At 40.8% G+C, this 25004-nt stretch overlaps 2 protein-coding genes across 11 annotated transcripts in view; one reads left to right on the forward strand and one right to left on the reverse strand.

The window, feature by feature from the left end:
- ARPC5L (actin related protein 2/3 complex, subunit 5-like) overlaps positions 1 to 5233 on the forward strand; it is a 5584-nt gene extending 351 nt beyond the window's left edge. Inside the window, exons 2-5 of one of the 4 annotated variants that reach the window (XR_774561.1) lie at positions 251 to 323; positions 674 to 850; positions 3450 to 3777; positions 5187 to 5233. Coding sequence is in view for 2 of the 4 variants with exons in the window: in XM_010570705.1 (XP_010569007.1) it covers positions 251 to 323; positions 674 to 1003 (403 nt within the window). In the remaining 2 variants the exon portion in view is untranslated. Of the gene's footprint in view, positions 1 to 250; positions 1023 to 3449; positions 4597 to 5186 lie in introns of those variants that run through there. The other 3 variants (XM_010570706.1, XR_774560.1, XM_010570705.1) reach the window with 3 other exon arrangements.
- GOLGA1 (golgin A1) overlaps positions 779 to 25004 on the reverse strand; it is a 24985-nt gene continuing 759 nt past the window's right edge. Inside the window, exons 2-25 of one of the 7 annotated variants that reach the window (XR_774555.1) lie at positions 24512 to 24821; positions 22849 to 22939; positions 21363 to 21437; positions 20773 to 20870; positions 19659 to 19691; positions 18784 to 18912; positions 18304 to 18473; positions 17792 to 17903; positions 17573 to 17668; positions 17230 to 17355; positions 15981 to 16076; positions 15438 to 15533; positions 15020 to 15172; positions 14693 to 14788; positions 13885 to 13974; positions 12539 to 12641; positions 11498 to 11655; positions 10871 to 11032; positions 10291 to 10350; positions 9309 to 9479; positions 8251 to 8337; positions 7277 to 7430; positions 4755 to 4843; positions 781 to 2329 (exon numbers count right to left, since the gene is read on the reverse strand). Coding sequence is in view for 1 of the 7 variants with exons in the window: in XM_010570704.1 (XP_010569006.1) it covers positions 7350 to 7430; positions 8251 to 8337; positions 9309 to 9479; positions 10291 to 10350; positions 10871 to 11032; positions 11498 to 11655; positions 12539 to 12641; positions 13885 to 13974; positions 14693 to 14788; positions 15020 to 15172; positions 15438 to 15533; positions 15981 to 16076; positions 17230 to 17355; positions 17573 to 17668; positions 17792 to 17903; positions 18304 to 18473; positions 18784 to 18912; positions 19659 to 19691; positions 20773 to 20870; positions 21363 to 21437; positions 22849 to 22939; positions 24512 to 24646 (2418 nt within the window). In the remaining 6 variants the exon portion in view is untranslated. Of the gene's footprint in view, positions 2330 to 4754; positions 4844 to 5260; positions 6395 to 6436; positions 7431 to 8250; positions 8338 to 9308; positions 9480 to 10290; positions 10351 to 10870; positions 11033 to 11497; positions 11656 to 12538; positions 12642 to 13884; positions 13975 to 14692; positions 14789 to 15019; positions 15173 to 15437; positions 15534 to 15980; positions 16077 to 17229; positions 17356 to 17572; positions 17669 to 17791; positions 17904 to 18303; positions 18474 to 18783; positions 18913 to 19325; positions 19377 to 19658; positions 19692 to 20772; positions 20871 to 21362; positions 21438 to 22848; positions 22940 to 24511; positions 24822 to 25004 lie in introns of those variants that run through there. The other 6 variants (XR_774557.1, XR_774554.1, XR_774556.1 and 3 more) reach the window with 6 other exon arrangements.

A 25004-nucleotide genomic window follows, 5' to 3' on the forward strand; every position in this document is an offset into this window, starting at 1 on the left:
CGAGCGGAGCACCGGGCCCCGCGGCCCTCGCCCGCGACCGAGCGCTCGCAGCCGGACCCCGGGCGGCCGGGGCGGGGGAAGCGGCCGGCGAAGCGCTTCGCTCCCCGACCCTCGGCAGCGGGCCGGTAACCGGCCCCGGGAAAAGGAGAAGTTTCGGTCGGCGTTACGAAACGCAAAATCCGCCGGCGTTAACGAGGCTCGAGTCGTGGCGCGGAGCCGCCGGTTTGAGTCCTTGACTCGTGCCCTGCACAGGGGACGCGCTGCGAGCCTTCCACAGCGCCCTGCGGAGCTCTCCCGTCAACACCAAGAACCAGGCGATGAAGGTGACCGGGGCCGGGGCGCGGGCAGGGCTGCCGGGGTCGCCGGGCAGCTTCGAAGCGACGGCGGCGTCGCCCGGAGATGGATCAGCAGCACCTGACAGCTCGCTGCTAACGAGCCATACGGCGAGGCGCCGCGGCTTCTGCCTAGGCGATCCCCGCGTGGCCGCCCCGTCCTTCTCCTCGCTCCCGAGACCCCAAGTGAAGAACGCTCGCCGGCTTGCTTGCAGAAATAAGCCGGCCTTTAGCGTAGCCGCCCGCCCTCCGAACGCACCTCGTCGAACAACACCAGAAGTCTTGGGATCGTTTCCAGCTTTGCTGGTTCTCATGTTATTCTCCTTTCCTTGTCTTCGCAGGAGCAGGCCCAGGGAACCATGCTTAAAGTCCTCACGTCTTTTAAAAGCAGCGAAATAGAACAAGCGGTGAATTCCTTGGACAGAAATGGCATTGACTTGTTAATGAAGTACATTTATAAAGGATTTGAAAAGCCAACAGAAAATAGCAGTGCAATATTACTTCAGTGGCATGAAAAGGTACGTGTTTGGTGCTCTCTTGGCTCGGCCACACTCCCCAGGGACCCTGTTGGTGCTTTCACGAGAGGCCCTGCAAGAGAAGCGGGTGATGGTGGGGGGCTCACCCCGAGGAGCACAGTAACTGGCGTTTCCTTTTATCTTTGGTCTCCTTGAGCTCAGACTCATTAAGCCTTTACTCCTATTTCAAACCTTTCCTTCAGCCAGGGGGAGAGGCGAGACCTGTGGCAGGGCAGCGTCTGCTGGAGGAAGCATTGCGCTTTCTTCTGCATCTAAGGAGTGGAGTGGCCCCACCGAGGAGGAAGAGCTGGGAGCGGAGGTGTGGGTGGTTGAAGGGGGTAGCTGGCATTGTTCCTTTGTAGCCGAGTGTTTGGCCGAGGGGGTGCTCAGGCTGGCTCGGGTCTGGCAGTTTTCATCAGCTGAGCGCTGCTAGCAGCATATGTGTCACAGCTTCATAACAGGATTTAGCAAACCTCTTTGGTTTACACAGGAGAGGCCTCCGAGATCTCCAAAAAGATCCCACTGGGATCCAGAGTGGTCCTCTCCTGTTTCTGTGGAATGCCCGTTGTGAAACAGGGAGGGCAGGATGTGGTCGTCGGCCGACTGTTGAACATTCCCTCTGTGACAGGGTGAGGCACAGGAAGCAGCTGCTGGGCGCCACCGCCCCCACGCAGGAATCCAGGGGAGTCTTTCCCCACTGCAGGGGTTTTAGCTGCGGCGCTGGCTGTCAGTGCTCCTCCTAGGAGAAATGATCCCTAGGAATGCTGCAGCTCCCTGTACCACCGGCACTGTAGCAGTGCAGCCTGCTGGTAGTGCCACTGTCATTTTCACAGAGTATGGGTTTTTTTCCAGTGATATGTAAAGACAGAACTTGTGTAGAGTGACTCCAGCTACTAGCAGCTGTCACTGGCTTTGCAGAACCTTGACAGGGGAGCAGGAGGGAATTTCTCAGGACAGCAAAGAACATGTTTCTGCTTGATTTTTTTTTTTTCTTTTTCTTTCTGTTGCTGTTTCCACTGGAGACTGTTTTCAACTAACCATGGGTGGGTGCTCCCAGTGTGTAATGTTACACAACACCACTCTGACTGGAAAGATGACAGTGCTCAGAGCATGTAGGCACATGTAAAGCATTTCGTTGTCTTTGTTTTGAAAGGAACAAGGCAGATCTGAAGTAGGCTGGGCAGAGTTTAAAACCTTGGTTGTGTTCTGCTTTTTGGCACTACCGGTAAGACGTGTGGCTTGCTCAGAGAGGAGTCAGCTGCACAGTAGTAGTACCAGTCTGTCCTCTGGAAAAGGGCTGTCATCCCCCTGTATATCAGGTCTGGCAACTCAGGAACGTTTACATGCATGCAGCGCATGCAGGTAGCTCCAAGTGGATGCTTTGCATTCATGTCTCCTAAGGACAGTGAGGTGTCTCGTACTGTTGATCACTGCTCTCCTTTCATACATTGTAATACCCACTGGGCTGTATTTGAATTATGTCTGCAAAGTAAACACACCTCGTTTTGCGCAGTCAGCTTTAATATTTTTCATAATCACATCCATCATCTTCTAGACTTTAGAAGGATACGTTATTTACATTGAGGGATGCAAACGAAACTGAAACGAGCTCTTCCTCCTTTCCCACTCAGGGATATGGGAAGTGAGACATTCTGCGTCATCAATGACATGCGACATTGGTATCCTTCTCTAGATCCAAAAGATAGATAGTTAGATTTTGGAGAATGTAATTTTTCCCTTCAGATTTAGTGGTATACAGGTTACTAAATTACTGTATTTGGTTTTGTCTACCCTTCAGTCCCTTGGTTCTTATGTCACGGAGTATTGTTTATAGAATGTTACTATGTACATACTGCAGTAATTTGAGTCAAAGATCACTCTCATCTATATTTACAGAGAAGTGAGCCACAAACTTCCCAAGATCAGAACAAGCAAGGATCTGAGTTCAGGTCTAAGCTCCCCCATAGCCTTTTAACTGTCGGCCTAAATCGTTCAGAGCACACAGAGCAAAGAGGAGACAGTGTGCGAGTGTAGAAATTGCCACTGCAGGAAGGTAAAGGCGTCAGCAGGGCAGAAGGCACCTGCAGAGACACAGAGAGGTGGAACAACCCAAGAACTGTATTTCCTGTTCTGGTGGTAGCAGCCAGCGTAAAGAGTTGCGCTGTGGTCTTGGGCTGCGTGGGCAAATCAGTCCGTGCGAGTGCTTTGTGTGCTTGGAGCAGTTGTGTGGAGAGAAGCACCACTGCCTGGCCTCGCAGCCCGGTGGGGGGAATGCAGTTTCATCATGGAAACTTGACACTGCACAATACAGTTCAGTACCTAAACGAAACAACCTAAAATGTCTTTAAGGTCTGCATGTGCTAGAGAAAGCAAACAGATTTTCTCCAATTAGCTGTTTTAAAGATGCAAGAGCAAAAAAGGGGTGGAACAGCCCAAGCTGCCTATGTGTGAAAAGTAAGTTTCTGGAGAAGAGCCACATACTCTTCCGTTATTAAACACTTCATTGTTTGTTCTTTTAAGATGCCTTTTACATGCGACACAGTACCTGGCTTGCATGACACAGTGACTCTGTGTAACCTCTCTCCTTTTCCCATCCCCACAGGCATTAGCAGTAGGTGGACTAGGTTCCATAGTAAGAGTTCTTACAGCAAGAAAGACTGTTTAAAAGACTATTAACTTGAACCAAGACGACGCTCAGTTTTGGACTCAGAAGAAGGAATTAGCTGAAATGACGCTGGTCCATCTTTATTAGAGATTGCAATCTACTGAAATACTATGGAAACCTCCTCTTGGAATGCTTTTAACCTTAAAGGTGGGGGAAGAGTAAAGGTATTCCTGCATATTCCGACTATCAAATACAGGAGCCAAGACATTCTCCTGATCCCTTCTTTAAAAGGCAGAGAGACGGCACACTCCTGCCTCCTATTACTGTAAGAGAACAGGTATTTTTCAGATGCTGCTTTATCGAAGTGTGGTGATACAAGATCCTGTGTGTACTGCTTATTTAAGAGGTAGCTATGTCCTTGGCAGATGCAAGATCCCGACAGCTTATGGGCAGGAGAAGTGTTCATTAGAATGGCGGTTTTGTACGTACGGTTGAAGGACTAGTTGGACTATGGGGTTGGTTTCAGTGTAAAGTGCCTGCTGCATCAATAAAGTTCTTGGATCGCATGAGTGAAGTAATTTATTTTTCACTAAATTGTAAGTCTGACACTTACTGAAAAGCAGGCCAGCAGTATGCCAATTCTAAGCTAAGTGTCCACATTTGTATGAATGCTCTTAACTCCAACTATTTACAGAATTTGTCCTATGCTGGCTGGAGTGAGACCAAGCTCAGCTGTTCCAATCAAGACTTCTAAGATGCAGCGAGTATAATGCATAATCACCCATGATTTGGTGTTTATATTCTTGTCCATCCTAGAAAGTCAAGAAAATACTGCAGAATCTATTATTTATGTATTAGTGCGTCCTCACCTTCTGAAGGACTTACTTAAGTACAGCAAAAGGAGCTGCTTCAAGTCAGTATGCACAGATGATTTGTCCCAACAGAGCACAACTACTCAAAACCATTGCTCTCTCCACCGTCAGTTACAGCACCCTTGGCAAGAGCAGTGAGGTACGGCATCCCTCTGGGTCTTGGTTGGTGGTGTGCGCCCTGAGTCTGGCAGGGTTATCTGCCAGGAAGGAGCCTTCCTTTTGGCACAAATGAGCATACTCCAAATGAAGCAGCTGCTCAAGGAGGCCCCGCGCCATTCGTTTGTTTTTTTTATCAGCTGCTAAAAGTGCAGCAGCAGCTGTCCCTGGTGAGAGATGATTTTAGGAGGCAGAAGCACTCCGCCTCATTCCTGGCGTAACTCCCTATGAGAAATGGAGGCCTTAATTACATGGCTGACACACCCATTCTTACCCTGGGCAGAAGGTGGGGTTTGTTTCATGCTTTAAAATTCTCTCAATTTTAAATAGCTATAGCATCCCAGTGGAGAGAGATAACCAGAACTATAAAGAGAAAGAAATCAAGATTAGGGTTTTGATCCAAAATGTATTGCACCACAAATTTCATAGTGTTTCATAATACAATCCATATTTACAGCATAGAAGGAAAGAAATCCAATGGCCGTAGAAAGGATTATGTATACCACTGTTTTTATACAAGGGAAAGTGCATTAGCTTTTTAATATCTATGTATACACACCATTCTTGCTCCGATATCTAAAGAAAATTCAACACTTGAGAACTAGTTTATGGTTAAGCTGATCCTGTATGAGCTTTGGGATCTTAAACTGAAATTGTGTTAGTGAATATATAATCTCACATTTTATTTTGTCACTCTTTATTCCAGGCTGCCTGTACTGCTTTTCTTACTGTTCAGCAGTAACCTTTCAAGCCAGGATCAACATAAACCGATTAGTCATTCAGCAGGCATCAGCGTGAGTAGAGGGAATCCTGTCCCCTGGTCTCGGGTCCCACAGAAATAGGCCAGGGCAAAGGGACATTCTACAGAAAAAGACCTTAGAGAATAAAAGCTTCCCAGAACCAACAGGGTTATCCTGCCCCCACTTTGTTTCAGTAGAGGAGCAACTGATATAAACCCACTTTTTGATTGTCTATTTTCATACTAGAGCAGAGTTGTACTCTTCCCATAAACTTCTGTATGCTACTGTTAAGTGCCATGGATCAGGTTACTGAAGACTGTGTTTGGACAGGCTTTAGCGTACTAAAAAATCCTTTTGGTTTTCTTAACTTCAAATAAATACAACCTAGCTCTAAACTGAGGAGTGTCACTTGTGCCAAGGTAATAGCTACTGTGAATACCTGTGTCTGGGATATGACTGATCAACAAAAACTGGGGAGACCAGGCAGGGTAAAGAATTGCAGCACATTTACCACTCTGGTAACTGACCTCACGTGGAAGGATACATCTTTACCACAGCACAAGTGTGCATGGAAGCAGGGAGCAGCTCACATGCTGTAACTCTTAACACTACATCATCGACTGCCACCACTAAGGTCATTCAGACCCCTGTTAGCAAAGTTAAAACCTGAACAGTGACCCTACTTCCACTACAGGATAGCTGGAATTTTCTCAAATATATTTAATAAAATCACTGTTAGTAACACAAACCTCCTTGTAAGAGAATTACCAGAATTGCAGCCTGCTCATCCAGTTCCACAGATATGTAGTTTTTTGAAAATATGTCCAGTTTTTAAGAAGTCAGACTTACTGCTGCTTCTCATTTTCATCTAGGTTTCGCAGTGGTGTTATAACTAGAGGCAAAATTGTATTACTACTCTGTGAGGCAAGTGCCACCTTGGTCCCCTTTTCTTAAGGGGAGAAGGAAAGCAAGCTGCTGGAACCAGATTTATTCGTTAAGAGTTGAATTTTGCCCTCAAAAACAAAAACCTCATGAACAGCATTTCTCGTACCATGTAGTTAGAACACAGTTAACAGCCCACTGTTCATAACAGTTTTTAAGCATCAGTATTTGAAGTACAGAAAACCACAACCAAAGGGGCGGATACTGGTTATAAAGATTTGTTGCTAGCAGACTTGGAAGAAAAAAAAAAAAATCAATGCGTTTAGTACCAATATTCTTCACCCTTTGTCACTAGATTTTTTTTTTTTTTAAAAAATAGAAGGTATTCTCAGTGTGCATTTACAATACCTGGAATTCAGCTTTAAAAATTTAAAATGGTTTACTATCCCTTCTTCCCAATGCTAACAACCTATGGTACAGGCTAATAGATTAGTTTTAAAGGCGACTGAGTATTAGGTACTATAATTAAGACCATTTTAATTATTATTTTTCTTTAAGAAAAGTAAAATCAGACAACTCTAAAGTTGTGCTCTCAAATTAAATAATCATCATCAACATGCAGCCTTCAGGACTGCAGGCCAGGATATATGCACCTTAAATTACACAGTGATATGAAAAAATGCAAACTATTAGTTATGTCAGTATTGTTATAGGCAAGGCAGATTTCTTTTTTGGTTAAAGCTCCTGCTCCTGTTCTTTGACAGGCTTTTCAAACCGTCAAAAACTCAATACAGTACTGCCAACATTTTTTTTTTTTCATTGCTTGCTTTCCACAGCAAGACAAGGAAGCTTTACTGTGCCTAGAGTTACTCAACTCTAGCACTCTGTAACAGAAGCTGGAATCACCATCATAATAGATGCACGCGTTAGAAGCTTGAACTGCCAGCACCGGTATTAGCGAGGTTAACGTTACCCTTTGGTGCCAAGAAAACAAGACCGATGAGCACAAGGAGCTGACTTCCATTAAGAGACCATCGAGACAATGGTCCCCGAATCCAACCCAGAAGAGGTGTTTCAGTTTGTAGTGAAAATTTCTCCTTGCACAGTATTAGTTTTGTAAACAGTGTCAAAAGTTCTTGTACAAAATACTGCAATGACAGTGATTAAGACACACCTGAATTAGTGTGTTCAACGTTCTTTTCACAGAAAAAAGTGGCTAGATGCTGACTGTCCAATTTCAGGTTCCCTTAAGGCCACAGTGTCCTTGGGCTTGAGATAGAGGGCCGGATACTGCCTTTCGGAGATGGCTTTGACCCAAACCATGACATCTAGGACAAAAAAGCACAATACACATATGCTAGGTTCACACTTCTAAGAAGCTGAAGATTTGAAAAAGAAAGAATATGGTACAGAGGCAACTCCCCATCATTTGATGGAAATAACTATTTATAAAATGGAATGCTGCAAACTTCAGACTGAAGAAGTAAAGATAGTTTCACACAATCCAATCTGGAAGAAACAGCATCCACTTTCCACAAGTGAAGATGACTGAAGATTACACTTAATATAGTCCTTTAAAATAATGACAAATCACAAATCTACAGTCATTTAAACACAGTACCTTTAGTCAATCTAGTATTAAACCGTTCCGTTAACAAGATGGCGAGAAAATCTCCCTCAGCTGCAATCATAAGTAGACTGAACGTGTCCAGCTTACTGACTGCAGAGATGAATGCAGGACACAGAAGGAACCGAGGCAGCACTCATTTATGAACACTCACTAATAACCACATAGCCAGGGACATGCAGGAGATCTCATTTTATGCAATGGAAAGGCTTCCTGCTTTTAAATATTTGACTGTACTCCAGGCAAGGAGCTTCTAGCTTCCCTCCACAGACAGAGTCCACTGGGCAAAACTATGCTGTTACTCATTCACTGAAGCACTGGAAAGTTGCTACTTCCCTCACTGAAATGGACAAATTCCGACATGTATGTACGTGATTAGCTAATATTTTAATAATAAATTACGTTTATTATTGTAGCTAACATTTGGAGAAGATACTTTTCATGATCTCCCAGCATCTAAGAGTTTTCATTCCATCTGCTGGAAGTCCCGTTAAAGACTACAAGTGGAACAGAACCCTTACCTTGTACTCCAAAGTCTCTTTAAGCATGTTTTCTTCCTCTTGTGAAAAATTCAGTAATACAGATACAGCTTTAATTAGATGGAATGCCTGAAAGAAACCACAGTATTTTGTTGCTTATGATGCTCTCGGGCTCTACATTCTGGACTGCAGTGCAGCACAGTTTTTCTGTGGGTTTCGTCACAGACTTTTTAGTCACAACCGCAAAGAGCAGACCAGCAGCCTGCCATTATCCCCAGTTCCAATAGACTACGATGGCCTCTATCTTATTTCTTCTGTTTGTGTTTCCTGGCTTTCTGTTCTTTAACGCTGGTTTGCATATTTGCGGGAAAGACGACAAATGGGGAGCCTAGTTAGAGAAGAAGCTTGGCTCTTGTGGCATCCTAGTTTTTTTAAGCTTTGAAAAGTTGATCAAACCAGCACATAGAGTGGAAAGAATCATGGCTTTTTAAATATACACTTTATATTAACTCTGTAGTACTAACATTCTAAATGGGGCACACAATGTGGAGTTAGTAAAGGAGTCAAGCACTCTGGGTACCATGGAGTTGCAGAATTATTTCTTGATCTTAGCCACTGACTTGCAATTAAGTGAAGTATATTGTTGGCATAACTTTTTTACCTTTAACTTTTTTGACACAACGTGGAGAGCATGAAGGATCTTCAAATGCAGAAGGAATTACCTCTTACAGATCAACAGCAAGTGGTTTATGTCTTTTCTTGGGGTTTTTTTTCTGTCTTAAATGTACAACCACTCTTAATTACATACTCCATACGCTTTTTAGAGTAGCGCAGAGGGATGTCTTATAGCTTCAGATCTTTAACTTCCAGACATAACTACCTCTTAAAAATTCACATTTCCCTTTCATTTAGTTCATAATAATAATCTGTACTTTCAAACATATCACTGTTAGCTACTTTGCTTCATTGTGCTGGATCAGTCAACAACTTTTTAAGTGTAAGAAGTATAGAATTGGCATAGAAGTGTCCTTAGCAGGTAACAGGTGGCAGTTTCTAGAGAAAGACAGACTTAGAAAGAGAAGGTAAGTGTACATCTTTACCTCAGATTCCCGGCAGGACATGAATTTTAGTACAACATGTTTAAGGTATTCAAAGTTTATCTCCCTTGAGTCATTTAAATCAGAGTTGTTTGTGACAGTCACAGAAGCATTAGGCACTTCAGAATTTGCTTTTTCACGTACTTCAGGTACCTCACTGTCAGGCCTTATTTTCTAAAAAAAAAAAAAAAGGAAAAAGAGGAAGTACATTGTAGACTCTGTCAGCTTGACACTGGGAGAGGATCCGGGTCTGAGATATCTAACACAGAGGGCTTGTATCCACAAGGTGGGTACAACCTGGACATCAATAGGACAAGCTTCTCATCCTTCATGGGATCAGAGCAGAGAAGTGTCTTCACCTCTCCCTAGACTCTAAGACAGAAGCTAGTTGCTGTTAGCGTTACATGTACATTACCCAAACCAGCATGGAATTGGTTCCATGGTAGAAACTATCACCTGATAATTTTCTTTTATCACTAACCTGCTCTGCACCTTTCAAATGTGGGCTTTCTCCAAAACAATTTTCAAGCTCAGAACAAAAATAACGAATTTAAAACCTCCTTTGATTTTTTTTAAATAGAAGAATTTTTTCTTAGGAGGAAAACTATTGTAAAAGGGATTAAAGGGGAGCTTTCCCTGGGGCAGACATGAGTCCTATGGTAAAACTTAGCTGAATGGCAGCTCAGTACTCAGAAATGCATTAAATGCCCAAGATTACCAAACACAGGTCTTCTGTAGCTAAAATTCTCTGTTGCAAGGGCTGAGTGGTGATGGCTACCTGTCACACCATCCATTCAATAAATGATCCAGAACAATGCACTTCCTTAATTTAAGGGTTCACTGATCTGCCTGCAAACACAAGGGAACTTCAGACATCCCTAGTAAAAAAATTACGCTCTAGCTAGCAGTTAAGCTTTTGCAATTAGTAGTGCAAGTAACTGTCAGTAAGTGCCAGCTGAAGAGACTGAAAAAACATAACCCTTACCAACTCTTTCTGGAGGGTTTTCTTGAGTTCTGTCATTCTTTGCTGTAGCTGCTTTATCATCTGTAAGCACAGCAAAGGATAGTGTTAATACAGTATTGTCAAGACACATTTTGACTGACAGGTATCTGGAAAAACCCATGACAAACAAGTGTAATGAATGAAACAACATTAAACAACATTGACAGCTCTGAGGAAGCAACCCACATGTCTTGCCTTTCTAGCTGCACACATTAGCAGGCCTGTGACAGTATACTTGGCCTTTTGTGTGACAGCACAGTAGAAGTGACCTGAATTCACACAAAAGGGCTCTGCAGGAAAGCTGTAAATGGTATCATTTGGTGCATCTTTCCTCCAAAAGAGATAAGGATTCCTATGATTCTGGCCGCAGTTTTTAACCACTGTTCCTAGATCCTTGAACAATCCAGAGGAAAAAAATTTACTCACAGAATACTGGATTCAAACTGGATCTGCCATTTCGGTAAGCCTGTTGTCCTAAGGCTGCAGCATGGGCAGCACCAATTATTCAGCTTCCTAATTAAAAGGGGTAAGACTAACAGCCATTTCTGCTGTTTCAGTTCACCTTGTTTTTCTCAGCAATTTGCTGTTCCAGCTCTCTGTTATCCTTCTGAAGTTGAATGACATCTGCAGCCACTACCTCTCCATTCTGTTCCACCACATGGTTTTCTGGAGAATGGAAACGCTTGTTGTTCAGGGCTCTCGTTGATTTCTCTAGTTCTGAAACCTATAAAAATGAAGAGTGAATTGGAGAGATAACATGACATTTGCAAACCATGAACACTCCCCAGGAAGAAAGCTAGACTTCTTTTTGGTTGTTGTTTCAGGGGGGTGGCTGCTTTTTTAAACAGAAAGCATTAGTGGCTACATCTCTCCCTGGCCTGCTTATTACTTTTGGGTCTTTGTCTCATTGGTTTCATAATGGTTCTCCCAAGGCATTTTATGAGTCAAATAAAATAAGGGGTTGTCTTTCATAAACCAGTCACAGATCTGACTGGAAACAGCTTTCTTTAGGAAGACAGTAAACAAAAAATAATGGTGGTCTACACTGCTGGTCACGAGGTCACGAGCCAGTTGTCAGAGTAAACAGCTCCAAGCACGTATCACCAGGCATGACAGAACAGGGGGTCTCTTGCACACCTACTTATTTTCCGGAGAAGTCTGAACAGATCAGATTTGCAACCGCACTCACATTTTTCTCGTGTTCTCTGGCCAACAGGCACTCCTGCATCTGCAACTTCATTTCATCGATTTCCTTTCTTGCCATTTCTTCTTTCTCCACTGCTCGGCTATTACTTGCTTCTATGTCAGACTGCAACTGATGCATTTGCAGCAAGACAGCTTCATGATCTGAGAAAGGCAAGACCTGCTTAGTATCAGTCTACTGAACCAAATGGGAGTTTCTAATTATTTTTCTTAAATGAAGCTACTTAGTGATAGTAAATTCTGAACTTTTTGCCTTGCTCTGTCATAAAGACAGAAAAGACGATGGAATTTAAGCCACCCGAGCGCACATGCATGTTTTTGCGAAGGAGCAGCCTAACTGTCTGAAAGTCAGAGTGATTTTAATACTTAACAACATAACTATCAGTTAGACCTGCTCTAAAAGACACCATCAAAAGTCTGTGTGACTTGTGCTGTGGCTGCGCAGGAACACTTGGGGCTGAGCTGCGAGCACAAATGGCTAGCCGGCACAAATGGCTACCAACACATGGCCAGCCAATGGAATGGTGCATGCAACAGGAGGCTACAGTGTTGTTCCCTTTGTAAATAATGGCAACACACAAGAGAAACATGGTGGGGTTAGGAACTGAAAGAAGATGACTACATTTTTTAGTAGGACTGTGGAATACGAGTTTGCAGCTGCTTTTTAAAATGTACATAATCTTTCAAGCAAGTGCAGTTTTTAAAGTGGTGCAACAAAGTAGCAGGTTTTGATCTGTATAATTTATTTCATGTTTTGCGCACCACAATAATTTACAAAAAGTACAGCAAGATTTGTTATTTTATGGTGTAGAAACATAAGACTTTGACTTTAAAAAGTGGTTTTGTTTTTAAGGACACAGTAGATAGATTGTCCGATTGTTGCTGAAGGATACAAGATTTTGAAAATTCTAACAGATTAAACATGGAAGAGAAATCTAGGATTATTACAATCTATCAGGCAAGCCCAAAACCAGAGACTGTACTTAGATAAAGCTGTCTGGGATACAGTAGACTCGCTTGGTCTAACCTTGACTGAGTTGGTTCAGTTCTTCCTTCTGTTTTAGAAGCATATCACATTTTTCATCAATCAGCTGGTCTTTTTCCTTTATTAAGGAAGCCAGATGTGAAACCTTCAAAGCAAACAAACAAAAATCATTAGATATAAAACTAGAAGAGGGCATTGAAAGATTTCAACATACCTCAGAAGTTCAGAATTTTTTTTTTTTTTTTTTTTTTTTTTTGTGGGAAGGACTGGAGAAGAACTCCTGTATCAGTGACAAAGGCAGTGGCTGGTATCTACAACTGGCAGGGGCTGCCTGAGTTCTGTGCTAGACAATACAACACCTTGAAAAAGTGGTTTGTGCAGCATTAGTGTTACAGATAATACAATGTGGATGTCTGTAATCTGTCCAGAGACTCACAGAAGACATCACCTCTACAATGCTGACCTCATTAAAGAGCACTGAAGTCAATGTGCTGTAAGAGCTAAAAGACACTTCACTTCTGATAAACTCTGTGCCATAATTACAGATTGCCTCATAACCAGCAGGTGGCAGCTGTAAAACAGCCACTCAGCAAAACCAGAGATTGCCTTATACCCCTTTCACATACAGGTGGACCAGGCAAGCATGGATCTACAGCAGTCCCAGAAGAATAAAGAAACCAAAAGATGGGACGAAATTTGGTCAAACCTGCTCAGTTGGCAGTTCCCAGCTTAAAGAAACATAAGTTCACATTATCCACCGTGACCATTTTTAATAAAAGAAGAGGAAAACAAGACTACCTAGAATTTACATTTGGATACCGGATACAACCTCCTCCCTATGAGGAAATTTACAATTTTAGAACTGCTGAGGGACAAAGATGTTCCTTTCAGTGTTTATATCAAAACAACTGAACGAATAGGTTTCCTTAAAACAAACTGCCAACTAGTCAATGGCTCAGGATGGCTGACCTACTGGGACTACACATCATCTTACAGATTTAAAGGGCTCCGAAATACCAGTCACCTTAATTCTGAGCAAATGTATTCACTTGCTACCACCTGGTCTTCCCCTCAGTTGTCCATATTCAACTGCCACAACTTGCCATAACTCTTGAGTCTACAAACTTATCAATATCCTTAACTTTGCAGTCAGCAGCATTTTACATTCTTCCAATGGAATAACTCACCTAAGTTGATTACATTCTTGTGCAGGCATTTACATAGACACCCTTAAGTTTCAAGTTCACTGAGGCAACCACTGCTGTCTTGCATGCTGAGGATATGATTCTGACTCATGTTCCTGACTTATGAAAATTAAGTCCAAATCTAGTCTGGTCTGTGCAAGGTCGGGAGCACCCAAATATTTTAAACCATCAGTATTAACCAACCTGCTGTTGTAACTCCTCTCTCTGTTTTCGTGCTTCTTCCAATGCTTTGGCAATTTCAACACTGACAGTCTCTCTGCTGCTCAATTCATTCTGCAAACCAAAAGTAATTCAGAGGTTACTCAAGACAACTAAAATCAAGTCAGTCTCTCATCTTTAAACCCAAATTCATTAGCAACTAGAACAGCGTGATTTACGCTTCCAAATGAGTTACTGTTGTTTTACTGCACTGCTGCTATCTGCATGTGCAAGAGCAACACAGAACTGATGCAAGGAGCCAAACATATCCAATGCTTAAAAGATCTTTTAGCTTGAAGTCTCTATTACAATGAAGTAGCTCCTTCCTACAACTGATCTCTATTCCAATTGTGCATCTAAGAGTAGCTACAGAAAAAAAAACTTTCAACACTAAAATTACAGTCAAAAGACTGAGTATAAGCTGTAAATACCTGACCAACTTAAGTTTTTAACTTGTGTTTTGAATGCTATGAGTGGAATTTGATGTTGAGCTATTCTGTATTCATTCCTGCTAACAGGATTTAAAAGCTCTTCAGGCCTGACAATAGGGGAATGTATTATTTCTGCCTCATTTAGGCAGACCCAAGCATTCTATTTCAGAAAAGGATCAGCTATTTGTAATGCTCCTCAAATACATTTCTACTGAGTACCAAAGATGATTTACAGCTGTTAAGTACCTGCAACCTGAATGTAGTGTGACTCCCAAGTACGGAGAACGTAATACACTTTGCCATTAACTGTTTCTCAAACAGCTTTGTATTTAACCAATGTCACTAACCAATTAAGGCCTTACCTTTAACCTGTTCAATTCAGACTCTTGTTTTTTTAAAGAGCTCTCATACTCTGCTCTGCTTCCATTAAGATTTTCCTTTTCCTTTTCCAACTGGCTCTGTAAAATAAAGATTGCTTAAATACCAAGTACAATTATTCTAATGCTTTGTTTAAACAATTAAAGTCATCAAATGCTTTGTTCATATTTAGCTTTTCAAAGTATGAGATCTTCTATTATAATGCTAGGAGTGCTGAATAAGAACATTTGGACAATATGCAAGATCTACAAGCTGTGTTAAAACCATTTTGTGAAGACCCACATGGCCCACTTAACAGTTTCTGTACTTACGATCTTGTGCTGAGTAGCTGTTTTATCAAATTCCCAAGCTGTTTCAAGAGCAGCAATTTGAGACTCCAGCCCAGAAATTTTCCGATCATACTGCTGTTTCTCACTTAAAATCTGTTGCTGTAGTTTACTTCTTTCGTCCTCTAGATCAGTTTGCTTAAGAGAAATAAAGAACACTACATTAATAAAATGGTATTTTAAAGCTCTGACAAGAATCGGACACCATTCAATGAGACACATACTCAAACTGAAGCAACACTATTCCTTTGGGAGCAGCATCATGTACTCATATACTGACATTAGTTTAGGGGATAAACAGCAAGAAAACACTTGAGTAACAAAACACAGAGAAGTGAGTGTCTCTGGAGATGCTGAAGACTGATCTGCTACTGGTCAGTGAAACATCATGCAAGGTACTCACCAACTTCTGGATCTTCAGATCCTGCTCAGCAGCTGCTTCTTCACTCTTTTTCAATGCTTCTGTTGCAATCTGTAGTTTTTGTTCCAGTTCTTTATTCTAAAATATAACCATACATTAAATTCCTGATCCAATGTCATCTATGTTATTAGAAAAAATATACAGAATGTGGGATGACCCAGTAGGGGAAAGTAAACATTAGAACCATGAAACCACATAGTTCAGAGGACTGCCCACTTGCTGCTTTTAAAAACTCATCACCATACCACTACTGCCCAGCAATGCCTGCACTTCAGCTAGTTGTTTCTTATGACAGGGAAGATATGCATGAAATCTCTAACTTCATAACCTCTAGGCCCTTCTCTGCCACTGCAGGTGAGGAGATGACCAGAGACGTTGATCAATTAGACTTTCCTTTCAAGACTAAATGTGACATACAGTCTCTCGCCTTTGGCTGAGAGCACAAGTGCAGTGAGGGGAGGAGGTATAGGACATAAAGATGCTGGAAACAGTGGGAATTTGTAGTGAAATAAAAAAAATACTTACCTGTGTTTCCAACCGGTTCACAGTCTCAGTGTGATGCGTTCTGTCTGTTAGTACCTGCTGCCTGGTTTCATCCAGTTTTTGCTCAAGAGTAGCTTTCTGAAGATTACATTGAGATGAACAGGAGGAAGGATGGACAAAGAGATAAGTGGGGTTTCTCAGTTAAGATTTTTCTTTTTATTTCATTAATAGGGTCAAACTAAAATGGAACAGTTATTTTGATGTGCAATGCAGCTTTGCTCTTGGGAGCCAGCAAGTTTGATGCTACTGCATAGGGCCTCTGTAGATCACGTTGCCCTGGGGATGACATCATTAAGAATGGGAAATTCACTGACATCCTGTCATGATCCAGATATAAGCTCTAATCAGCAGCTAAGTTGTAATTTTCTAACCCAGGCCAAGTTTAAGGGATTTAAAAAATTTTTTTTGAAAGCTTAACTTCCCCTGCATCACAGCAAATACACAAACAAACAAGGTAAAACATTTGCTAGTTATGGTAGTTACTTTTGAAATGTTTTACTACCCCCCCATGGACTTTAAACTGGCTCGAGTTTACTAAGCCAAACTCTTTTATCACAGCAACACTGAGTTGATATACCTTGTAGGTAAGCCTGACCAAGGAAGAGCATACCTTCCCTTGTCTCCCCAAGACCCAGCTGGGGAAGCACAGCTCCAAGCTGATTCTGAACAGGAGCATCAGTGCTTGAGAAAGAGATGAAGTAATGAAAGAAAGGACATTAACCAAAGCTAAGGTCTTTCTGTTTTCAGCTGTTTCTTAACACTTCTGAGGCTCAAGCTTTCAGTATACAACATTCTGTTCAAACACCTATGTGCAAAAACAGTTCCCCTTCCTGTCCCAGTGCTTTACAAGGCATGGTAATAGAAGATGAAGAACAAGGAGAAGTGTTCACTGTAAGGATTAACCAATAAAACTCCCAAGTTGTTCTACCTCCTGTGAAAATGTTAAAAAGCTGCTCTTTTGCTTCTAAGCAGTCAGATGCATTGCCTAAACAGACAATGCAGGAAGACCAATAAAGACAGCTGTGCAATATCTACATGAACAGGCTCAATGTAGATACCCACACAATTCTGTCCAGCATAGACAGTGTGCCAATATACACTGAAGGGACAAATGTGCCTGCATTACATCATCATATATTCTTTCCATGTATGAGAAGTAACGTTATGTCCTAAAAAAGAAAAAAATCTCACTAAGATTGCACTTTTAAGCAGTCTATAAATGTATAATTACCTCTCTGAGTAGCTCCTGCACATGTTCATCTCCTGAAAGATTTCTTTCTAGCTTTTTTTCCAAGGAAGACACTTTTTCCTGCAACTGTTCGGTAAGTTTATTTCTCTCAGCAAATTCAAAAGTCATCTGTGAGAACAAGAAATCACAGCATGTTTTTTGTAGTGAACCTTTCAGCTAATCCATTGTGGTTTGACTTTATGCTATTAGAAGGAGAAAAATCTTATTTGGAAAGACGATATGATCCCAAAACACTTTCTAGACACCAAATGTCAAGCTCACAGTGCATTACCCAAATGTACACCTTGACACCAGCCAACAGCAGATGCATCTGAAAACACTTAACCTTTTGCTTGTGTTGTTCATATTCCACCTTCAGAGATTCATGCTCCACTTGTAACACTTCCAGTCTCTTCTCACAACCAGAACCAGAAATTCGAGCCTAAAAATTTTGAGAAATTACTTGCTTTGAAACTTAGATTTCCAAAAACACACAACTGATATCTAATCTAACTTCTGCAGACAAGGAGCTCTTTAAATCAAATCTCACTTAACTCAAACTTACATTTTGCAAGTCTACAGAAAGCTGCTGAATGACAGTTTGTAGCTCCTGTTCTCTTAACTCCAGAGCAGTGATCTTATTTTCTGCATTTGTCTCAGCTGTCATTAGTTCATCTCTTCACAGAAAGAGAATAAAAAAAAGTGACATACCGTTCCAGAAAAATAATCTTTAGCAGATAATTCTGCTACTTATGAAAATGAACTAAGCAACAATATTTTCTTGTCCTAAAACCAGCCACTGCTTGATTACACATTTTCCAAAAAAAGTGACAGTTAAGCATTCCAACTATGAAAAAAAGAAATCATAACATGCTTACAAAACCCTAAACAAGTACTACTTTAGTTGGCTTGAAAAGAAACATGAACCTGGCATTTACATCCACATCAGCATAGCAGAAGCAATTATTCAGTCAACTCACTACATATATAAACTCTTCCAAAAAAGCAGAGCTGGGCATGAAGTAAAAGTATAGGGGAAATGCATACACTGCTCCTCATGGAAGACCACATCCATACCTCTGTGCCTCTAGCTCCAAGAACTGCTGCTGCAATTCTTGAAGATCTTTCCTTAGGCCTGATGACTCGTTGCTTGCATCCTGAAGCACCTCTTTAGCGTGGGCTAGTTCTCGAGTGCACGCCTCTAGCTCCTGCTCTGTTTTGCTCAGAGATTCTTCCTTTTTCAAAAGCTGAATATTAGAATGTTATCTTAGACAATAAAGATGACCCAGTAACACTGATAAAGCCTTCTCATTGAAACTTGTCCTTTTTATTAAGTTATGAGCTGAATTAAATGAGATAATAAATAACTCCCAGAAAAGTCACTGTTGAAATAAACTATGTAATATTGAATGCATGTACCTACTGCTGAGATTTTGACACCGACCAAGACTGTATACGAGCATAAAGGCTAAAAAAATTAATGCAGAGCTACCACTAACTTGGTACTCTAACACAAATTTTAGGAAAGAAAAAAAAAAAAGTTTAAAAAAAGCTTACCATGTGTTTAACTTTGGCAATTTCCTGCTGTTGAAAGCCCTCCAGTTCATCAATTTCATCTCTTTTTTGAAAAAAGTTCAAACTCTGCTCCTTCATTTCTTGTAACTGTGTCTCAAGCATTTTTTTTTCCTGATAAACCAACAACAACAAAAGGAAACCAAGAATATCTGTATGGTCATTTCAAGTCAATGGGAGTTTAGTTAAATTCTGGGAAAGGAATCTTGTCTTGCAGCCATAAGGCTCTCTCATGGTGCCATATATAGCACTAGAAACTCTTTCACATTCATGTCGCAGTAGGCAATGTGGAGCAAATTACCGAACTTCAAAAATCTCAAAAAAAATCCGTATTCATTACAATGCAGCCAATTATCACCTAACTGAACTCTTAAAAATGGGCAGCAAACAGTAGCATGTTTAATGTCTTCATAATCAGAGATACTTTAAAATAGACTAAGCTAAAGAGCTGGAACAACTACAAGACTGAAAGCCTGTATTAAAAAAATCCCTACCAAATAGTTTATTTTATGAAACAGATGACCTACTGCAAGAGCTCAGACGAAGTCACTACCTCCTTCTGTATCCCAGCTGCCTCCTCTGTAATAAAGGAAACTATTGTTCCACCTTACAGAAGTACATCTTTCTCATCGCAAGCCATCATTCTTTACTTCCCCACTGAAAAACAATTCCAGAAATATCTCCTGAAGCTCTGGGGCTGGCAACAAAAGCAAATGTTTGGCCTCTCCCATTGAACCAAGATCAAATAATAAAAAGGGCTGAACAGAATTGAGTTGTAGGAAGTGTGCAGGCTGGTGTTTGCAAATGTACTACACAGAAACATTAAAAAAACAAAACAAAACAAGCCAAAGGTTAATTACCTTTTCAACTTGACCCAGTTTTTCTATCCACTCCTGACCAAGTAAGAAAGGAGAAAAAAAAAAATAAATCAATTTGTAGACTTTCAAGGACAGCATTTATGGTAAAAAAAAAAAAATTTGTATTGTTAACAGAGATACTAAGTTGTGGTAATGATTAAAAAAATAATCAGCAAAGGAAAAGTACCAGCTAGTGTTTTAATACATAAAGGCTGAGGAATCATTTATGCCACCTGAATACATAAGCTTTTGTTGTGGTTTAACCCCAGCCAGCAACTAAGCACCACGCAGCCGCTCACTCACTCCCCCCCCATCCAGTGGGATGGGGGAGAAAATCAGGAAAAGAAGTAAAACTCCTGGGTTGAGATAAGAACGATTTAATAGAACAGAAAAGAAGAGACTAATAATGATAATGATAACACTAATAAAATGACAACAGTAGTAATAAAAGGATTGGAATGTACAAATGATGCGCAGGGCAATTGCTCACCCCCCGCCGACCGACACCCAGCCAGTCCCCGAGCGGCGAATCCCCGCCCCCCCCCACTTCCCAGTTCCTAAACTAGATGGGACGTCACATGGTATGGAATACACTGTTGGCCAGTTTGGGTCAGGTGCCCTGGCTGGGCATGAGAAGCTGAAAAATCCTTGACTGTAGTCTAAACACTACTGAGCAACAACTGAAAACATCAGTGTTATCAACATTCTTCACATACTGAACTCAAAACATAGCACTGTACCAGCTACTAGGAAGACAGCTAACTACATCCCAGCTGAAACCAGGACAGCTTTATGCAAGCAAAATAAAATAAAAGCAACAGGTCTACTGCAATTGAATCTTACCAAACCCAAGTACAAGCTTAATTTCATTTAATTTAATTTAATTAGAAATTGTTTTGGGCTCTTTTTAAAAGCAGAACAGTCAGAACAATGACAAGTCCTACACCATTTCTGGCATTTGAACTTAACACTCCTTTCTTTCCTCAACACTGGCACGCTAAGCATACACAATGCTGAATAACTATTTTAATTAATGGCGACACCTGCTTAAAGCATCAAGGTCATGCACTCAGATCTCCACAGACAGTCCAAAGTTGAGTTGTTCAAGCTCTGTTACCTGGTCCTTTTTTTCTAAGGCCAAAGCCATTCCTTCAGCCATCTTGGCTCGACTTGCCTGGTGAGCTTCATTCTGTTCCTGAAACTTCCTCATGGAGGCTATCAACAGAGAATCACCAGCTATATTAAAAACTCATTTTTTTAAAATTGCTTCTCAATTTTCTTTATGTTATTTATAACTTTAAAGAGCTTCTTCTGCAAGTAATTAGCCCCATCTTGACTCTTTAGGACTAACGCTGTGCCACTTATTACCTCACACTGCTCGCACATTGGACAAATGCCAGAAATAACAGAAGATAGAAACAGCGTTCCTCACTGGATTATAACAAAGCTGTAGGTTTCAGAAAGGTCCCTCCTGCATGTCAGCCCCAAATTTGGCAAAAGGAGTATAACAACAACTTTGTTCAACAGCCAACACACTACTGCTGCTTTTTACACTGTAAACAAGGCAAGAACTTGTGTTCTAATTCTTTGCAACCTAGAGGTGCACAGTTTGAAAGGAAATGATTAAAACATATGTACATCAAACCCGTTTCCTTCCAACCATAACAATTTTCAACTTAAAAAAAAGGGAAAAAGAAAAGTACGTACAATCCTGATGCTTTTCTAATGCATTTTCAAGCTTCTCTTTTATCTTCTGCAAGTTTCGGATCTGATCAGCATAATCTTGTGTGAGGAAGGAGACGCACAGACCAGGAATGAACAGACATTGGGGAAGGAAATTTTTAGGGGAAAAAAAAAAAAGAAAAAAAAAAGAAAAAAGGATGAGTGGAAAATGACAATGATTTTCTTAATCAGAAAATCATTCCTGCTGAGGAGATCTTGGGTGACCATAACAATGAACACAAGTAAATAGTTCTGTACTGTCCATAGGGTAAATGGTTGGTACAAACAGGAGGACTTGTCCTAGGTGTGCTTGTTACACAAGAAAGGGCAGCACCAGAGAATGAAGAACTATCCCCACTTTTTACTTCATTCAAGAACAGCGATCTATTTAACTCTGTTTAGGAAAGGTCTCTCTCATTGGAGGATGCAAGGATGGGGCAGTTCACAGACGCTTGCATCCTTGTTCCATGCTGCTCATTGTTCAAGTCACACAGTATCTCTGAGGCTAAGCACTGACTGGTGCTCCCACTGGGGTAACAATCTCCCACTCTTACTACTACCATGCCTACCAAGCAGAACTGACAAGGAAGGAGATATTAAAAAAAAAAAAACAGAAGAAAATACACACACACCTCGGAGAAGTTTACACACAATGGAAAGGAGGATTTACTTACTGATTGGGCTGCTTGCACAAGCCTCTTGATACTCAGAGCCTCCTTCTCTTATACTAAGCCCCAACCAGCACTTTTGAGTTTAACCTTATTCAAAGAGGTGAACACTTTGCCCTTTCAAAGTGCAATCTGAAATAATTTTTGAATCCTATATTTTCTTCAACTGAACAGGAGTCTGATAAATCTCCAGAATAAATTACAATAATCCTGAGCTGGCTATAACCTTTCCTTATTTTCCAAGGCCTTTGGGAAGCAGCAGCATAACACAGTTTAGTCTAGTCTCTGATCCACTCCATACAATAAGCATGGAAAGCAGTGTCAGAGCAAAGCCCTTACCACAGCTTTACAGTAGGTATTATCTTGGAAAGAAAAAAAGCCTCAACACTGTTTTATGTTGAACCCTTTGCTTTTTATTCATTTCAAAGTTCACTTCTTTAAGGATGGCACCATGTTACTGTCAACATCAGAAAGCTTAGATCCTAAGAGAAACAAACCATTACATACAAAGAGTAAATAAAATAAAAGCTAGGAAAGGCACTATTTGAAGCATGGGGACAGAAAGGTATCCCAGCTGTTCAAAAGAATCACATAAATGTGTCGTGCAATCAGCAGAAAAGAGTCAGTCTTCTTTATAAAAAATCAGTGATACTAGATGCTACCTAGATGACAATCAACAGGGTTGTTACAAATAAATTTTCAAAAAAACCTAACCCCATGTATTTTTAATAAATTAAACCACTTAAGTTCAAAGGAAAGTATTTCCTAAACTAATAGGGTTTTATATGTATCAAGACACATACCAGACAGCTTGACCTCCAGTTTTCTTATTTGTTCATTTCTTCTGAACAACTGGGATGAAAGATCCTCTCTCGAGCTGCTTCCATCAGAAGCCTTGGTAGAAAAACAACACTCACGTAACTTACAAAATTTAGAAAAAAGCAATCCTGCCATATGCTAACTCCACGATAACACACAGTATCCCACCTAGAAATAATGCTTCAGTTTTTCACATAAAGGGGAAAGTTGTACTAGCACAGCAGAATGTGTAAAAAGTGCTGAAGAAGAAAAACAGTAAGGGCTTAAATAGTCAGCTCTGCAATGCTAGCCTGTTCCATGAAATACAATGCTTTTAAAAGAAGCTATACTGAAAACTAGTTGTTCAAACTGATCACTGAGGAGATGGCATAATGGAATCACTAAGGGCGGGGGGGGGAAATCAGGCTCTACAGTACAGGTTTCAGGATGGGTCAAAGCAAAAGTCTTCTGAGAAACTAAGTAGAACAGAAACAGTAACGCTCTTCAGGTGGGATAAGCTTGCATAAGCACTAATACAGTAGTCTTTCCATGCAATGGTCTCTCCATGCAAAATCTACCGTATAGCTGACTTATGATTCTTTATGGGGTTTTTTTTGCTCCATAAAAATCAACAGTAAAAGCAGTTAAATGAATATTGCTAAAACAACTAATTCTTGGAGGTTTTCTGACAACCATTCAAGACTTCAGCTACTGTCATTGTTTTCTGTTCTCTAAACTTGCAAGATGGTGAATGAAATTTCTACGTGAGAATTTAAGTGCAAAAAAAATTCAGAAAAACACAAGACTAATATATTTCCATTGTAAAATGTATTTAAACATTAGGAACTCCAACTTTCTGCTTAACAGAACTGTAATTTCAGCTGAACTTCAGAAAAAAAAGGAGTTGAAACTCAACTGTGTAAATAACCTCTCCATTTTGCAGACAGCAAAACAGAACGATAAAGCAACTTGCTGCAATACAGCATATACTGTTGGTTCCAACAGTGGTGCAACACTGTGTCTTAATCCGGGTTTTCAAAAATAAGATTGCCATCAAGGGGCAGAAGTGCCAGAGCATTACAGGGTTTCATTTACCCCATATGCTCCTGGAATGATACCACTTGCTTAAAAAACACTTTATAATGAAAGAGAATTTAAACCAGACGTCGGAGGAACTACAATGGTTTTGAGTGCAACAAAACTGCATACGCGTTCTTGGCAGTGACATTAACGATATGCTTGGGTAGGAAAAGCACCAGGAAGCCAAGAGGTAAACACAGATCCATGGTACAATGATAGCTAACCAGTGCCTGGCTTGCTTTCCTACTGCTTCAGTAATTAATTTTACAGATAGGTACCTCACATGTTACTACAGCTTTATTCAATATTTTATGTGTGTTTAAGAATGTTCTGTATTGAGATAACTTTGTTACTCATGTTTACATGGGAATATAAGCCTCCTGGTAACTACCACAGTTCACACACAAATATTTTCTCTTCAGTATTTAAGTTTATTCGAGCTAGTGATTCATTTATGCATTAAGATGCCACCTACAAAGACACCACAATACGTATTCAGCTCATACACTAGACTTAAAATGGTTGTCTGTAAAACCATAAGAGAAATGCTGTAAGAGAAATCAAAATTCAAAGCAAGGTGTAACTTACAAAGTCATCTCCGGAGTCTGCTCCCACAGATGTAATTGACTCCTTGCTAACAGACCTGGGTATCCTGGCAGCTCCTCCTGGTCTGGGAGCAATAGCTGCCTCTTCCGCTATTTTCTTCTTCAGTTTTGCAAACATTTTACTGCTCTATAGCATGGAAATATCCAGGTACTTTGAAAGCCCAGTAGCTCCAATATGTTTAATATACTGACACTCTGTTTAAAGCCTCCAGACGCCGAGATTTAATTTCATGCCTCATCCACTGTTTTATTGCATTTCTAGTTCCATTAAAGCCTTCATAGCCTAACAGTACCTGCAAATTAAAGAGATATGGTTTCCACACTAAAAATTTCTACCCATATTAAGCGTTTAAAAATAACTAAATGCCTTTTAATGGCACACCTGTTATAATACCCTAAGAAGAGAATCACCCAGAGCAGAACCCTTTAAAAAAAAAAAACCAAAACCCAAACAAATCCCAACCGCGACCGTGTTC

This window comes from Haliaeetus leucocephalus, unplaced genomic scaffold (assembly GCF_000737465.1).
Source record: "Haliaeetus leucocephalus isolate CR32 unplaced genomic scaffold, Haliaeetus_leucocephalus-4.0 Scaffold306, whole genome shotgun sequence".
Classification (NCBI taxonomy): Eukaryota; Metazoa; Chordata; class Aves; order Accipitriformes; family Accipitridae; genus Haliaeetus; species Haliaeetus leucocephalus.